General features: G+C 38.1%; 1 protein-coding gene across 10 annotated transcripts in view; it reads right to left on the minus strand.

Annotated features, from left to right (window-relative positions):
• Positions 1 to 17383, minus strand: part of CHODL (chondrolectin) — a 45299-nt gene that overhangs the window by 17065 nt on the left and 10851 nt on the right. For 2 of the 10 annotated variants that reach the window (XR_008820270.1, XR_008820271.1), the window contains exons 2-8: positions 11304 to 11616; positions 10377 to 10534; positions 6973 to 7020; positions 6507 to 6590; positions 4767 to 4869; positions 2277 to 2355; positions 552 to 630 (exon numbers count right to left, since the gene is read on the minus strand). Coding sequence is in view for 7 of the 10 variants with exons in the window: in XM_056329067.1 (XP_056185042.1) it covers positions 546 to 630; positions 4767 to 4869; positions 6507 to 6590; positions 6973 to 7020; positions 10377 to 10534; positions 11304 to 11616 (791 nt within the window). In the remaining 3 variants the exon portion in view is untranslated. Of the gene's footprint in view, positions 1 to 86; positions 631 to 2275; positions 2560 to 4766; positions 4870 to 6506; positions 6591 to 6972; positions 7021 to 10376; positions 10535 to 11303; positions 11617 to 17383 lie in introns of those variants that run through there. The other 8 variants (XM_056329068.1, XR_008820272.1, XM_056329072.1 and 5 more) reach the window with 8 other exon arrangements.

Below are 17383 nucleotides of genomic sequence, written 5' to 3' on the forward strand. Positions count from 1 at the left end.
TGCCAGCAACCATGTTAATGTTTAATAAAACAATGTGTGTCTGAGAATCAAAAACTGTAAGTGTGCAAATAAATACTAAACAAATATTTTGTATAAAACATTTATGCAAAGATAAATAATTGTTACACTGTAAAATTGTCAGTTCCATTTACAGTACATCAACTAGGGTACAATGCATGAGAGACTAAAGAAAACAAAGAGGGTTTGTTTAACTACAAACAGTCTTAAAACTGATATACATTGTACATATTTCCCCATAAAAACTTCAAATGCTCTTCATTTCATTGCTCTCACAACTAGCTAACTTACAACTTTTAGCAAAATAAACACATACCCTTTATTTAGCATGGCATATTTTGTTACTGAATTAATAATCAAACATTATATAAAAATGATCTGAACATTCACCTCAAGGGGGAGCTTACAGTTCATTCTTGTAGATCCTTTGCATTTTCAAGCCATTCCAAGCTAATGTTCTCTGATAACATTATAATACAGCCTGACTGCAAAATGTTATTTTTGCTTTGTTTTCAGTCAGTAAATCATTATACCTCCATGCTACTGTCCTTCCTAGGCGTCTTTGAAATCCATAGTGTGGACTGGTTTGGACTGGTTTTTGTTCTTCCTTTACTGAAAAATAAAAATATAAACTGTTTTCAGTGCATTTGTGCCTTTGCAGTCCTGATTCAGGTTTGTGATCAGACCTGGGTATTTCATTCCCTGTTTAAAGGCCACCTTTTGTTGCTTTCATAACATAGGTTCCCCATCCACAAAAGGGTCGTGCCCATGCTGCAGTAAGCGTAACACCACAGCAGCGGGACAAGGTGAACAACTGTTACCAAAGTTACCAGACCACCCTGCTTAGCAGTGCTCCTCCCAGGAACTGAACTGACTTGGTCCACATTTTTTTTTTTTTAATTATTGTTTTCAGTTCCCATTCAACTGCACCTACTCATTCAGAGTGGTCTTTTCAGAGGTGGGTGTGGACACCAAGCAGGGTGGCGACAGGCTGGCTGCCTCCCTTGTCTGGGGGAACGGATAAGGGACAGGAGCACACATGCCCCCAGGCCCACACCAACATGCTCAAGGTGCAGCCCACCCACCCCGAGGGGCTACCACAACCCTGCCCGTGTGAATCCTGGAGCTGCACCCCTGTGACCGCGATACACCAATGGGTGCCAGTGGGTACTGGTACGCCAGAAAGCCTCTTCCCTTCAGGGCTTGACCTACTTCTAATGAAGTAATGGCACATGAATCAGACTCCTAGCAATGAATGATGAGTAGAAAGCTTCCTTAAGCCTAGTTTTCATTCAAAACTGTCAATAGCAGGTTTTGTATTGTGGTGGGTTTTTTTTAATAAAAGGCAAAAAACTTGTTCCAAAAGTACCTGTTCTGCAATACTGAAAAAAATGTTCACTCTAATCTTTACAGGAAGCCCTGAGGTACCCTGTAACTTGAAGCAGCATCTCTGCTACGGCTGCCTTAACACACCACTTTCCCTCACTTACCTGGCAGATGACAGCACGCTGCAGTCTACTGAGTAGAAGAGGTGGTTCATGAGCTACTGCAGCTGCATTTCTATCAAAATGTTTTTGTCTCTGGCCAGAATATTTCACGCTGTTGTTATTTTCAAATTAAGTGAAAGTCAGAGGTGGAGAAGCAGCCCTACATAATTCTGTAAGTTGGAAACCTGAGAGTCAAGATCCCAACAGGCCTACACATTTAGTTTTACTCCTTTCCTGGTGTGTAAATGTAAGCGAGTCTGCATTGATTTTAAATGTACTTTGAGGGAGCTGGACAGTACAGTAGGTTTTAGTCTCTCCAGACTTACCTCTGAAGTCCTACAAAGTAATGCATTATGTACCTGCGCCCATTGGACTAATTGAAAAGACTCCCTTTGGTTTCAGTGGACTTTAGATCAGGCCACAATGCTATAAACAAAGCAACTGCAATGAATCAAGTAGTTTCAGCACTTCTTTAAAAAACTGATTCACTACTTTCTTCCAGATTAATACAGCAAAATCGGGTATGTTCTGTAAATTAATTTGAATGGACAGCCCTTGCCACACAGCAGGAACATTTTTTTAATAACTTGGATCAGAACTTCAGTTGTATAAAATGAGCTTATCTTCAGCAAACCTATGCTAATTTTCAACAGCTATACATCTGGTTCAGGAAATAGGATTTGGTAAGAAAGGTAAGGAAGATGCAATAAATAGCTTGAGCATATCGCTGTTTCAACCATGAAATGCAATCATAGAAACTGAGAAATATACCAGGTTGGAATTTAAACTTTCTGCAAGGCATTCAGATGATAATGGAGATGGGTCTTTGAAGCAGTTTCTCCTTGCTTCCCTGGAAGAAATGAAAGGGAGAGCATCTAAGCATGAATGAGCTGATCATTTCTACTAGCTACAGGGAAGATGTTTTGTTTTGCCTTATTACTACCCTTTAAGAGCCCAACGCCAGGCAAAATTAGTCATGACCTTTCAAGCTAGGCATGTCCTGGTTGGCCATGGATTGTGGCTTTCAGAGGAAAGGTCACCATGTTGTGGAAGCCTAAAAAAGAATGAGAAGTCAGGTTCATTTGGGAAGTTGGGGATCCCTCCTTCCCCAGCAGGACAGAATCCCTTTCCTAAAGCTCTACAGTGTCCATCTAATCAGTTCAAGTGGTTGCCTCTTTTTTAAGTTTGCTTTTTGCCCAAGAATTGTGTTATTTGTGATGAACCAAAACAATTTGCAAGGTAGATCACATGTGAAATATAATTTAAAATATATGGGGAAACATTTTTTTAAAACAAAGTTATTTTTCAACAGATGAAAAATAAAATACTTCATTTTTGGTGATACCAGAATATCATCTTTTGACTTAAATTAATTTTAAAGAAAATTTGTTTTATTTAATTGACAGCTTTGGTGCAACCCAAAATGAACATTCTGAAAAAATTACCTGGTTTTATTCAAATCCATTTTCTCCCTGATTCTTGTATCATTTAATCTACCAAACTAATCAGCTAACAGAAAAAGTACAATCTTCCAAGATGTATTTCCAATATCTGTGTCATGCATTTTTTAAATCTTGGAAGTTCAGGTGAATTACTTCTGGATGAACTGCTATAGCATTCAAAGGCCTGATCAAAGCCCACTGAAGTCAATACTACTATTTCTATTGATTTCAGTGGGCCATGAATCAATCACTGTTTTCCTAGGAATATTTGAGAGCTGAACCTTTTCTGGAGAGAAAAAGAGCTGCCAGAAAAGTTATGACCACATATATCATACTTACCAGGAAATCCAGGTCCATTATAATAAGGGTTCCCAGATTTAGATTACTTATATCATTGCTATTTTTACACATATTATTCTTTTATTACACTTTTTGCTTTGAGTTTCCAACCATTTACCGTGCCAGGGCTGAGGTTTGGATACAAACTTTCACAAGCAGAGATTTGTCTACCATAAGACATGTTGGACAGTTCACATTTTCCTTTTCTTTATAGGAAAGAGCATAAAATAAAGACACTATCTAGTTTATGATGCAGACCTCACAATATCTTTTCTTTATGGTTACTTGTTTCAATGAGACACATTACTAAGGAGTGCTGCAAACATCACCGTACACTCACTCATACAGATATAATCAGACTTGGCATTTGGAATGTTTTCTCACTTGAAATAAAGTATTTCAGTCATTTGAAGAAAATGCTAAACAGAAATGACAAAAAAAAATACAGACTAAAAAGAGGAAATTTTTTTCTAATTTCCTAAAACACTGATGTGATATATTTCTTACTAATATTCCTGCTCTTCAACAGGGATAACAGCTTGTGATTCTGTTTATTACTCTTGTTATTTTACCAAAATAGTGTTTACCCATAAAATATACTTCAGTTTATACTCTTCTGGATTACATTAACTTGAGAACTTCCTGAAAAAAACCTGCAGAATGAAAAGTATCCTTGAAAGTTTCAGAATTACTAGATCAGGGGAGAAAAAAAAAAAATATGTTGTCATATCTTGGTATATCCTATTTTAAGAAAGATAAAAAATCCAAAGAATTTTAAAGCATGGACCAAAACATATCCTGTTTCATAGGCTGAAGTGTTTCCTATTTGCATAACACATCTGTTTGATACTACATCTATGTACACATATCTATATACTTTATACATCTTCAGCAGATATATGATGTACAAAGGAGTTGCACTGGCGTGTGGCTCAAAACATGTTTTTTCATTTTGTTTTCAATTTGTCTGCTCTAGTGGCCCATCTGCTGCTGGTATGGTACGCACACTGAAACAGTATCAAACAGCTGATGACCCCTTTGGTTCATCCTTGGAACAAACTGCACTTTTGGTCAGAAAGTGAGATGAGTCCTTGCATTCACACTGTATCAGTGAGAACCTCACTATTATTTCCTATAGCCCAGATGCTGTGTAGGTAGTAATCATGATGGAAGAGATGAAGCAAAAGTGCTGACAATAGCTGAGCCTATCAAATGGTCAGCAAAGATATCTTCTTCAGAAACAGGTGAAGTCCAAATGGTAATATACTTTGAGAGACCTGGAACTATTTCAGCATGTTGTGGAAAAACCTGAAGGTGAATGTTCAGTTGTAACAGCTGTAAATGACTTGGATTTTAATAGATGAAAAGATGCTTATTTGCATATTTGGGGACAGGTGTAAGCAGTCTTTCAGTATGAATAGCTTGCCAATGGAAATATGAATTCTGCATTATAAGACCATTATGGATTAGTATATTTTACCTTTTATGAAGCATCTGGAAACAGCAAGTCCCAAAAGCCACCAGTATCAACAGCAGTAGTGGTATAGTGGGTATTACGACATAAATTAGGTTTGGAATTATACCTACAAGACAAAAGTTCTCATTAATGTCTCCCATGTTGAAATACTCTTAACCATGTGAGTAAAAAATCAGAAATACATTCTTACACAAAAGAACATTTATACATTCCTTCTATACAAAAAGCTCAAAAAAGATTCAGCAATATCAAGAATAAAATAGCACTTCCACTGCAATATGCAAAACATATCTTAAGGATTTAAATTCTACATTTTATATATGCATCAATGAGAGATTTCCAATTTTGTAAGTGAAATTTCAAGTATTTTAACAGAGTACATTTCGCAGCCTATTAATTTTACAGTCCATACAACCTGTCTACTGAGTTGCCCTTACATGTTGGATTCTCACCCATGCAGGACCACAAGAGGAACAAATCCTGCTCTTGTTTCCCTGTTCCCCTTAGAAGACAAATATACACTCCCCTGACTAATCAGGAGTGAGCTAAAGGTGCTCCCCTGCAGGTCCCTGGATAAAAGGAGTAGGAAATGGTACAAGCTAAGACTTTGTTATCTGCCTACAGTACAAGACGGGATCTACAACTTCCAGAAGGGTCCGACTATTTTTCAGTAACTATATGCCCATGTTTTATAACAGTATGCATTTAACATACAAATTGTGGAGACTTTCTTATCCATTGTCCTCTTTTGAACATATTTTCACTAGCAAGAATAAATATGAATGTTCAGGTTAGGTTCGTTCATGAGTTTTATATAAACAGTATTATTCCTTTCAAAATACACTTCATCAGTATATCCATTCCTCCGGGGTTACAAACAACGGGAAAATCAGTTAGGAAAACCAGCTCAAATCCAGCCAAACAGTGTGGAAACGGAGCACCAGCTTTCATTAATCCTATGGTGTAATCCTGTAAAATCCTGAGTTGCTCCTGAGAGATGTTCAATTCCTTGAATTGAGGCCATGCTACAATTCTTCATGAACCTCGGGCCTCCAGTCAGGACATAAATTGCTAAATGAAGTAGCTGGGGCATTACAGCAAACTCCTAGGCAGTAGGTATCCATTTCCAAGATATGAAGTGCCATCTCTACTAGAAATCTCAGCAAAGAATTTAACTCCTCTTAGCATGTGGTGTTCCTTAAACACAGGGTACTTGGGGAGCTATGGCACAGTGCTTATTCTACAGATAACTGAACAATTCATGCTCTATTGGGAACGACTCATTTGTGTCTTTGTTATGAGTACCGAGTATCAGATATAAAAGATAATATATGCATCACATGTTTGTTACATGTGTTGGGAAAGAGGTGGGGAGGAGATGGAGAGGGGCAAGGCACTGGTTACCACAGCCTAGAAGGAGACGCTCCTTAGCTGAGTGCATACTGGTGAAATCTTGCACCTTGACAGAGACTCACCAGGATCAGACACAACGGTGCAGATTTCAAGGACTGGTAAACTGTAGATGTGGTTCAGTGTTTGGGGAGACATGGAAATGATTTGTTTCCACAGTTACAAAGAGAATGACTCTTGAAATGTTATTCAAAAGTATACATTTCCAGGGCATTTCCTGGGAAAACAGACTGCTTCCTCCCATTGACAATAATGGAAGTTGCTACAGATCCATTTAACAGAGTCCACTGTTAATATTTTTACCAGAACACTCAATTCATACAACCACATTACCTGTTTCAGTAGCAATAACATGATACTGATCTTCTGGTTTGCTCGTGTCGTAAGGATTTCCTGCTGGCACAGTTGGAAAGGTATCTGAAAAGGATATCAGACATTTTAGGAAAATAATGAGTAAAAAATATGGCTGTTATGTTGTTAAAAAAATTAATACTAATTACATCTTAATTTATACTGGAAAATGAGCATTTTCAGGATTGATTAAACTGCTGGATATATAAGTGTAAACACAATTTTATTGCAAAATCGGGATTACATCTGGAACAAGAATTATGAATGGTGCTGTTCTGAACAAAAGCCATATATTTGAAGATATTGCTCTCTGAAGAATTCATTTTTCCTATGTTTCAGTTCTAAACTATGCCTGTTATATTTGAGTTATTTTGTAAATTCTCGTAAACTATCCTTACAATTATGTGTTTACCATTGCAAGTCAATTTAATGTTTCAAAATTTCTTACCGTAATCTGGCTCCGCTCTGTCTCCTAATTCTTTTTGTAAGACATTATCTGTTAAATCAATATTTGAAATTGATTGTTGAAGAACAAAAAAATTTGTGTAATAAAACAGGTGTTTTCATCATTTTGCATGCAGTATCAGAGAAACAGACACACTCCTCAAAACAATAATTGTTTAATTCTTCAGCATTTAATCTTTTTACCAGAGGCTATTTGCAAACTAGTGTCAAATCACTTCCAGTTCATATTTTTTTGCTCCTTAGAAAAGGGCTATAGTTTATTCTAGTTGCAATTCTTGGTGGCCTCTGCTAGGTTACCGACTAAATTACTGAATACCTTAATTTCTTGGGCTGAATAAAACTCCTAACATATTCAAAGTTACATTTGTGCAGACGATCCTAAAACAACATAAGAAAAGAAGTGCTTCTGTTTAATACTTATAGTCTTATTCACCTTTCCAAAGTAAAGCTTACAGAATGTTGGCTATGAAGCAAAACAAAACAGTGCAAGTTTGTGAGGTTAGATGTCAGCTTCATGTAGTCTAGTTTTGCAAAAGGCAGCCCTAAAATACAAATCAAGGGCCGTGGATTCTAACACATCACATAAGGAAGTGAAATCACCGAAACAGGAATTATAGTATCATATTTCTTGTAATGCATCAGAACTGGAGAACCAATTCATCACTTTGAGCTGGATTGCAGAGGTTTGCAAGTTAAACTTTTGGCTCTTGTTACACGTAAATGTTTACAAATATTACAGAATTAATTACCTCATACTGGGCATAGGAATGGAACCTGCATGATTGTTTGAATAACATTACTTTAACGTAAGATTATATTAGCATGATAGCGTTATGAGCATGCAGTTCCAAGGGTCCTGACGAAAGACCAAAATGCTGGGAGAAATCAAAGAAGAAATAAAGCCTACTAGAACAAAGGCAATTATTTCATCTGCTCTGGTAAAAACTGGTTATGTTTGGCCATATGTAAAGACATCAAAATATCAGAGTTGCTGGCTTTAGTCAGCAGAAGGGGAGATGAGTTTTTAATTTGATTGCACAATCAAAACTACAGGAGCTGGACAGGAACTAAATGTGGTTGCAATTACCAACCCATAATTAAATTTAAGATTGCTGAATGATCAATATGATATAAAGCCAGACTGAATATTGCAACAGTAAATGTTGTCAAGGGAGGTACTATAAAAAGGGCTTAGGAAAATGAATGTGACTACCAGAAATGTAGTTGCTGCTTGAATAAGACTGCTTAATGAGCACTGCCCCGAATTTGCTGCTGATACAATTAGATGCAACTTCATCATGGTCACCTACAGCCTCTGTGTTTTGGCCTATGACTGGTATCATACACCAATATACTAAAGAGACAGGAAAGTTGTGGAAAAACAATATACTCAGATAACAAAGTGAAATTCAATCTGCATGTGGCACTTTAATACTCCTGGTAAAATGGATGTATTTTGTATTGCAAATGGTTGATGCTGAAGCTATTACAGCGATTTCGGGAGGAAAAAAAAAAAGTCATTTGTAAGTCTCACTAGGTTTTAGATAGCAAATGTAATTTTCTTACAAACACTGTGGTACTTTCTTCAGGTAGTGAAAGAAATACCATACACCTATTTATATACATTTATACATCTGCTCCTCCATGTGATAGAAAAATACATTTCTGGAGAATAGTCTGTTTTGCTAGAAAGCACTATTCCAACAGCTTGAAAAATAAATAGCTACAATTCAGTTGTACTATATTTAGCTGCATAACAATGTCAGTCATAATAATAATCTACCTATATATGGTCTGCCTTATTATGTACCTCATTACACAGCAGTAATATATTTCAACATAGTGAAAGAAATACAAATTCATTTTCATTGTTACTGTTGTCATTTTGTTTTCTGCCAAGCCAAAATACCCAGCATTTTTTCAGATGGTGAAAACAATATAAAAAAAAATTATTTATTATATCTCAACTAGAATGGTAGCAGTTCATTGTTATAGAATAATTATTTCACTTAAATTTGTTTGTTTTTAAAGATATGAAATATACTTGAACCAGCTCTTTTAATCAAACCTGCATTGTCTGACATAAAAATGTTGTTATTTTAACAACTTAAAATATTTTTAGTGTTCTCTTATTTCAAAATACTTGTTATCAGTTGTAAAAGTGATAAAACTGTTTATGTCACAGTTCCTTGAATGGCCTATGTGACCAAGATGGTAACTGAGCTCCTGGAGATAGTGATAGTCAATAATAATTTTATAAGCAGGATCAGATTTGGGGCAGGGTGGGGTGGGGTGAGTGGGTGGGTGGGTAAAATATGTGGGTATATCAAGTCTTCCAAGTATTTAATATTTGCTTGCAATATTAATTGTCATTAATATCCCCATTAAGATATTAGACAGTGAGAAAACTGTCTACCAAAACTGCAGGAAGAAAATAGCCTGAATCTCTGCAGACAGATGGATCTCTACAAAGAGTATGATTATTTCTAGATCATAAGCATAAAGAAAGCAGGTAGCAAACTGAAGAATTAGGTAGGTCAAATAGCTGCTAAGAGTAGGATTTCATATGCATTCTTACTTTCAGCTTAGTTTTTGAAAAGCAGACGTGTCATAAATTATTTGAAAATATTTGCATGATCTTGCTGAAAAACAAGTTTTCATTTACTGTAAGTACCACCAAAACTAGAAACTGTTACAGGCTCAACTTGAAAGTTTACTTTTCATGTCCTTTTTCTGTTTGCACTAAGTTCTAGTTTATAGTTCATGTTTCCTCTATTGACATACACAGAACCTATGTCATGTCTGGAAGTATAGCCAAATTGCCCAAGATCTGGCTTCTTCTGTCACCATCTGAACTAGTGTGCATCTGCTTTTCATATGTATAAATTTACATTCACAAATGCAGAATTTTCTTCCTGCTGTTCTGGACTTCACTATTTAAGCCAAAACTTATTGAAACAGCCATCACACAAGTTGGTCTAAAATGGTAGAGGTCTGCAACTACAAGGACAGTGTAGTTGTTTTACAGTAAGACCAAGAGATGTCTTGGTCATTGTACTTGATAGCAAGCAAGGGAGATAGGAAGTGGACACTTAAAACACTTTGTGGAGAATAAAATAACTAGTGAATGAGTTAAATCAAAGTAAACTGGGCAATGCATGGCAGTGAAGCTAACCATCATTCTTATTGAATACAAACAGGTTTATTTAAATTACCACTAGATTTGATAAGTTACATCCCATGTTAATGTCAGCTCAGGCACTCACAGACCAAAGCAATCAGTACCACAGGCCGCAAGACATTTGCAGATTCCCTAATAAAAGAAGAGGCAATTGCTTTTTCTAAAAAAGTGTCCCTCCTGTGGAATATAATTTTATTTACACCTACCTGGGCCATACTTGCAGATAAAATTGTGCTTCATGTTGCATCTATCATCATTCCATTGATAAAGGTATGGCCCCCCCAGACCAGGGTTTGCAGTCGGCTGATGATACATCACAACACAGGCTTCACTTCCACAGGAAGGCTCATCTGTATACCAATTTCTAGTGGTACACATAAAGACAAACTTTCACATTTTGAAGGTAAGGTTCATCAGGATGCCAAGTAAAGGAGTTTACATCAGTGAAGATGTGTCAGTCCCAATGGCCCCATCCTCTTCAAAGATATGCTTCCTTTCCCACAACTCCTTCTGTGAAAGGAGTTTAGGACCTGGGCTCCACATCTCTGTATCTTAAAAAAATCTCTGAGGTTTTTTTAAGCAGCTCTGAGGAACTAACACTCCACCGCTCTGCTACCTCTTTTCCTTCTTACCTGACTCTTACCCGTCCCTTTGCCCTGGGTCCTGTGAGCTGCTGCTACCCTGTTTTTTTACTTAGTCAGGAAATTAAAGGCTTTTCAAAGGACAGGGTAGAAACAGAACAATTTCCTCTAAATAACATGCATTCATTCACTTGGTGGATAGCTCCCTGATTCAAGCTGCCCAGAGTCTTGAAGAATTCGTCTGCCGGCTCTCAGCCCACATCCTAAAGACTCCATGCGTGGCAGAAAAGTCGCCAAAAGCCATACAGAGGCAAACTCATGAGATGGGAACAAAGAAAATTGTAGGCTGAAGCCATACTATGCCATCCCTTTACAGCTTCAAATTCAAAACAGTGGCTGGCAGCTCCTCTTTATCTGTAGAAGTTAAGGAATAATGCTACTAACTTCATAGGGCAACAAGTTTTCAAAACTTCTTTCTAGAAGACTTGCCAGACATTTCACTTTCCATTTCTTTCCATGAAACCTTCTCTATAAGCAGTTTTACAGACTTACCTGAATGGTGAAATACTTCCATCGGCCCACTGGTAGAGGTCAGGGCAAGCACTTGAGCTGGCTAGTCCATCACCACTTCTCCACAACCCAATCCAGAAATCACCATCAGAAATCCCGGAGCCTGATTTAGTGAGGTTTTGTAACATGTTTTCTATTAGTTGCTGCTCAGCTTCACTTTCCAAGCTCAGTAAAGCCCCACCATCAATTTCACAAGCTTGGCGGGCCTCCTGAAAGCCCACACGTCTAGACAAGTCCTGGAAGTAAGCTAACTTGTAACAAGAATGCTTGAAGTCACCATAGCACACCTTTTGACCTGAAAAGTATAAATATGACAGTGTTTAGAGTATAGTAACAAATACCACAACTGGAAAAAAAAAAAAAGAAAAAAAAAAAGAAAAACAAACCAACAAAAAAACCCTAAAGAAACCCACCCCAAAAACAGCACAGCATACATACAGTGATGGAGGACAGTAGGTTTTTATTCTTGTGCCTCCATGTGAAAGGACTTAAGGTAACACACTGACACTGCTGAAAACCCTAGCTTTAACTTAAATATCAGATGTCATACAATTAATGGGAATATATGGCTTTCTTCCCAAGGCCTGTGAAGCTCTCTAAGACACTGAAGCGTCCCACTACCTTCTGGAAAAACGTTCTCTGCTTTAAGAACTGCACCATCAGACCCCTCTATTAAAGCCAGGATCTGTGTGTAGGGTATCTTCTTAACTTTTTAATACTAATAGACCAACTCCACTTCTACTTTGAAATCAAAGCTATTTGATCAGGAAAAAAAAAAAGTTTAAAATTCTCAATGTTAGTGGCAGGAAGCAGCTAGCAATTCCTTGATTCTGCTATTTAACCTTGAGAGGCTGTATTTACAAGGACCTCACAGTTACTATTTGCTATAATTTGCTAAATACAACCTGTAAGGATGTGTGGAAGGAGAGTGTCTGCCTTTTTAAGGGTATCTGGTCAATGACTTTTCCAGTGCAAAAAGGAATACTAAGAAAAGAAACAAAGTACAGAGACATAAACCTGACAGGAAAACATAATGGCAAGACACACACAAAAAAACACCTTCTCAGGCACACAAATTGGTGGTCTACCAAGAAACTGCAGACAAACAGCATTTTGCAACTTGATAAGGATGTTGTGGGGTCTGATTGGAATATGCAGTCTGATGAGGGAACATATGGGGTTAGGGAATGGGGAGGAACAAAAGGGGAATAGACAGAAGGGGGTATAAGAGAAGTGGTGTAAGAAAGGCCAGTCATAAGTAAAACATGATGTGTGCGTGTCTGGATGTGTGTCTCCCCTAGTGACCTTCTGTCCCTGCCAGCTGACAAGGAGGGAACTTGCCTGTCTGTGTTTCTGTGGGTCCTGCACATGGGTGCTGCTGAAGGCAGCGCCTTCTCTGTGGCAGTCTGCATGATGGCCATGGCCATGTCCTGTCGGTGTGGCACTGAGATACTTGCTCAGTTTTGCTACTGTTTGAACCAGTGAAGGGGAAGGCAGCAGCCACATTCCTCATCTCAGAGAGGGGCCCTGGGTACCGCGCTGGGCACCAGTGGCCAGGCAGGAGGGAGCCCTGGGGCTGGAGGGAGCCCTGGGGCTAGAGGTGCTGGAGGAGGCAGGCACACTCTTAACAACCCTTAACACAGCCAACAGAAACTCCAGGTATTGCCAGATACCACAATACTATCCAGATACCATAAAAAAAAACCCTGTGATGCTTTCAGAGCTGTATCTGTGGAAAGAATCAAAAGCCAATGAAGAAATAGTGCTTATCCATCCCCGTTCTTTTGCCAAGACACATGCCTTTTTCCTAAAAAGAAAAAGCAGTTATCACCTTCTTCAACTAGTGAGATTCTTTAGAGCTTATTCAACATACACAAGATGTGGAATGAACAAACTCGCTGATCAGCTGCAGCTGAAATCCAGTATGTTTATTTAGGGACAGGAGAAGGGTTGTAAATATAAGGAAAAAAATTAACCAACTCTTAAAACAAGTATTGTCAGTATAGAAGTTTATCATTGGAAAAGAAAAGTAGGAGAGTTTATTTTACTAACTAAGGAAGAATTACTGAAGGATAACAAAGAAATAACAGGCAATACCTAGATTTTTAGAAATAAAAAAAAATTATCATTTTACTAGAAAATTTGGCAAGGACAGTATTTTGTTGTACCATGTCAGGTTTCTATTTGAAAAAATTGTATTTACTCTCATGCTTAAGCAAATCCAAATACATGATCATGTAAATAATCCTTTGGTTTAACTCTGAAGACATTTTATGCTGTTTTACCTTAGAAAATAAAATTGTAAATTGGGACTGGGAAACAGCAACATCATCCTATAATTTAAGCTGTACTTAAGGTTTTTAAGCCACTGTTTTTCTACACAGAATAAACATCAAAGTGAACAAAAAAGCCTAAAAGATACAATAAAGTTAATTCTTCTTGCTTTAGTGTTGCTTCATTTTTGTATGTAATGACAAGTAGCATACTTCCCATAGCAGACTGCATACAGCACAAGAGCTGACTGAAGACTTCTCTACTTGCATAGAGCACAGATCCAAGAATTTGCAGAGAATAAGCAGACTGTATCAAAGCTACATGAACATAGGAATGTAAAAACAGGATCATCTCACGACTTTTAGCTAAATCTGAAAGTAACTCTTATTTTTCAGATCTTTCTTATTGCGGAAAGCTAAATTACAGGGGCAGTAGGGATAAACACGTGTAGCCTTCTAGTGTTTCCCACAGTTCTTGCAATCTACCTAATTTTTTTTTTCTGAAACCTTTTCTTTATAATACCCTGTGAAAGTTCATTTGGGAAAAGGACCATTAGTAAGAGATGCATCTTTGCAGTCTCATTCTTACTTTGGCTTGGCAGGCAGACTTCTGAAAAGTCATTTGTTTATGAGTTGTTAATCTGCCAAAATTATACAGGAACAAGAATAACCTAATGTAAGGACAAGCTTATGCCACAGATATTTGTGGAAAAAAGCCAGGCTTTGAGATCAGAAAAGAGTACCTATTTGGACTTTCTCTGATAATGTCCTGACAATGCCATGTACATCCCAATTCCTTTCCTGCCATTTCCCTTTATTCATATAGGTTAAGAGCCTTGCTATCAATCAACTAGTAAGAGCCATAGTCCTAGCAGGGCAATAGTGCTGAAGAATCAAGGGGCAGACCCCTTGTTAGAGATGCATATAAGATAATGGGTTTATTTATAAAGCTTCTTTGAACAAAAGAAAAAATACCCCTATTACCAATGTATCAAAGCAATAACACCACATGCTCAAAAGTGGGAAGTGCAAGAATGAAAGCTGCATGTGAAATCACAGCTTGTTCCCTTCCTCTATAATGCTGCAATTCAAATTTTGTTAACATGATCATAACCTTTTTATTTTCCCAGGGAGCTCTGTCTCATTACAGGATAGAGTGCACAGTGAAGGAGAAGCTGATGAAAATGCTGCTCTTCTCCACTGGGTGAGTGACAATGGCTTATTGCCAGAGTACACATATGTCCATAACAGCACAAACATCCCAAGGCTGGCACTGAATTATGTAGGATACTAATATTTTGCAAGGAAAGGGGACCACACCTCTCCCTGCAATTAAAGATTGGATTGAAAACATCAGTTCAAGATGTATATGCAGATTTATGGAGAGTGCTTTGTCCACTGTCTTGTTCTTTTTATTTCCCTGAAAATTTTTAGAAATAAACTCTTTCACAATTCCTTTCATTCTGTGCACATACTCCTCCTTGAATAGTAAGTGAGCAATTCAGGTATCAAAATAACCCTGTCACTGTTTTAGTCATAAACATTCAATCCACCGAGATGAGTGGGCTGGCCACTATGGATCTCAATTCATGTGCTGTGCCTCCCTTCCACAGGAAACAGCTACAGCTTTCCATCTGTAACGCGTGCACCCACTCCCCTTCCCCATGTGTTTCTCAGGTGCCTGAAGCACCACCCTCACTTTCTGTTCTCATGCACGTTTCTGCTCTTCTGTGACGCTCCCAAAACCTGAATCAAATGACCTCTCCAACAGGACAAATAGGTCTTTTCTGGTTAACTGACAAAGCTTCTCCAGGGTACTTATCTCCCAGTCAGCTGCTGCACGGACACTCATGTTGCCAAATTTCTTAGCTGCTATAAAGCTTGTGCCTATAAGCCCTAAGCTGTGCTGTGTACTGCTCCAACACAGAGGTTGCATCAGTGTCAAGGCTCAGCTCCATCACCTGCACCAAGATGAGGAAAGCAGGTGGGACTGTACAGAGTGGGAGAAGGACATGCACTTGCAATGCACAACAGCAGCACAGCAGCTTGAGAGGTGCCACCACAGCCCCTAATACATGCCCAGCTTTCCAGTGTCGTGTGTTCGGAGCAGAAAGCCCTCTTGGAGCCTTCCAGAATACAGATGTGAAGGCCCAAGGGTTTATGTGAAATGAATAGTGAGTTAAAAATCTTGAAACTGTGTGAAGACTTTTTTCTTTTTTCCTTCCCCCAATCTTTGAGGATATTGTTATTGCAGATGCTTGTGCAGGGTTAAATAACTCTAAAATCAAGTATTACAAAGTGAAAGCATTGAAGTGAAAATTTCTGTACAACCCAACTCCTAAATTACTTCTCTTTCATTTGTTGCTCTCTACACCTGTGGCAAAAGAAGTAATATTTCCTTCTTACAGGTTGATCATTTGTGCAAGAATATACCTCTAGAAGACAACAAAGAAAACAGCAAGAAACCAAGAAATATTTGGCATTAAGACTCATCCGGTGTGAACAAAGTACGTGATGCAGAGTAGTAAGCTTTCTGGAAGAAGCTGTGAATTTTTTTTTTTTTTTGTAGTTAATTTAGTCCCTGTGTTTAGGCAATGACCTACTCTGAATTTTTTCTTTCTTCTTTTGAAGGGGACTTTTAGCTGCTGTAGCAAAGCTGGTTCAATGTGTTAATGGAAATCTGCAGTTGTGCCTTAATAGCTGGCAAATCAGTTGATGTTTTATACTCTTCTTGGAACATGCTGAGATGTCAAGTTTTCAAGCTTCATTTTTTTTTACAGCTTTCTCTACTAATTTCTGGACTACAAAGCAGAAATAATTTACCAATGAAAAATTACAGAATGGACTACCTTGTGTAGCAGACAAGGTAAGTATGGAAACATTAACTGTGGGCTATTTTACATTCTAACATCTTTGCAGCAAAGACTCCACTGTTAATTCTAAAGCAACATTTGCCATTTCAACTGCATAAATTGAATTCCAATTTTTCTATCACAATTGAATAGTAACTAGATTTGTAAGCATGTCTGTTGGAATGAATCAGCTAAGATACTATGCAACGTGAATAAATAGAGGCAAGTTAGGTTTTTACAACCTTCCCACAAAATCTGCCCTGTGCTGCTTGAGAGATGAAAGAAGGAAATAATTGTTTCCTCACAGGGTACCCAGAAAGGGAGAGGAAAAAAAAAAAAAGGCATGCTATTGTATTTAGTCCTCCCTTCAGCATGAGGCCAAAGATCTATTTAGTTTAATAAGATCCAAGAACTGATTCTTGTTTTCCCTTACAAATGCTCAGACAAGGTTTCAACCACCTCTACCTGACTATCTGCAGATGTGGAGTGCTTATATATTTCCTTTCATGAAGTGTATCAGCTCCTTAATCCTTGACCCATCTTCCCTCACTCAAGCAGAACAGAACAGACCCTAGTCAGAAGTAGGCAGAGAAATAGAAAAAAACCACTCTTGGCTTGGTGTCGTGAACCATTTTCTGTGAGCCTTACCTTTTCATCAGCAATTGCTTGCCTGCCTGTTGAGGGGAGAGTGCTGTGTTGAAGCAACAAGAAACGGACAAAGACTGTTCTCTTTTCGCAGCTGGAAAACTGCAAGATTGGGTCTCCCCAGTTTCCTTAATGGAAACATCGCCAGGTTTGTTCTTTCCACCCCTCCTACGTACACCAGCCATACCACACAGCTCTGGCCCTGTTCCCTCAGCCTCAGCAGCTCTAGTTGGCTACTGCAGAGAACATGAACTCACTTTGTCTCACCATCCTGTTAGCTGAAGAAAGCAAG

The sequence above is a fragment of the Falco biarmicus genome, chromosome 2 (genome assembly GCF_023638135.1).
Source record: "Falco biarmicus isolate bFalBia1 chromosome 2, bFalBia1.pri, whole genome shotgun sequence".
NCBI classification, from domain to species: Eukaryota; Metazoa; Chordata; class Aves; order Falconiformes; family Falconidae; genus Falco; species Falco biarmicus.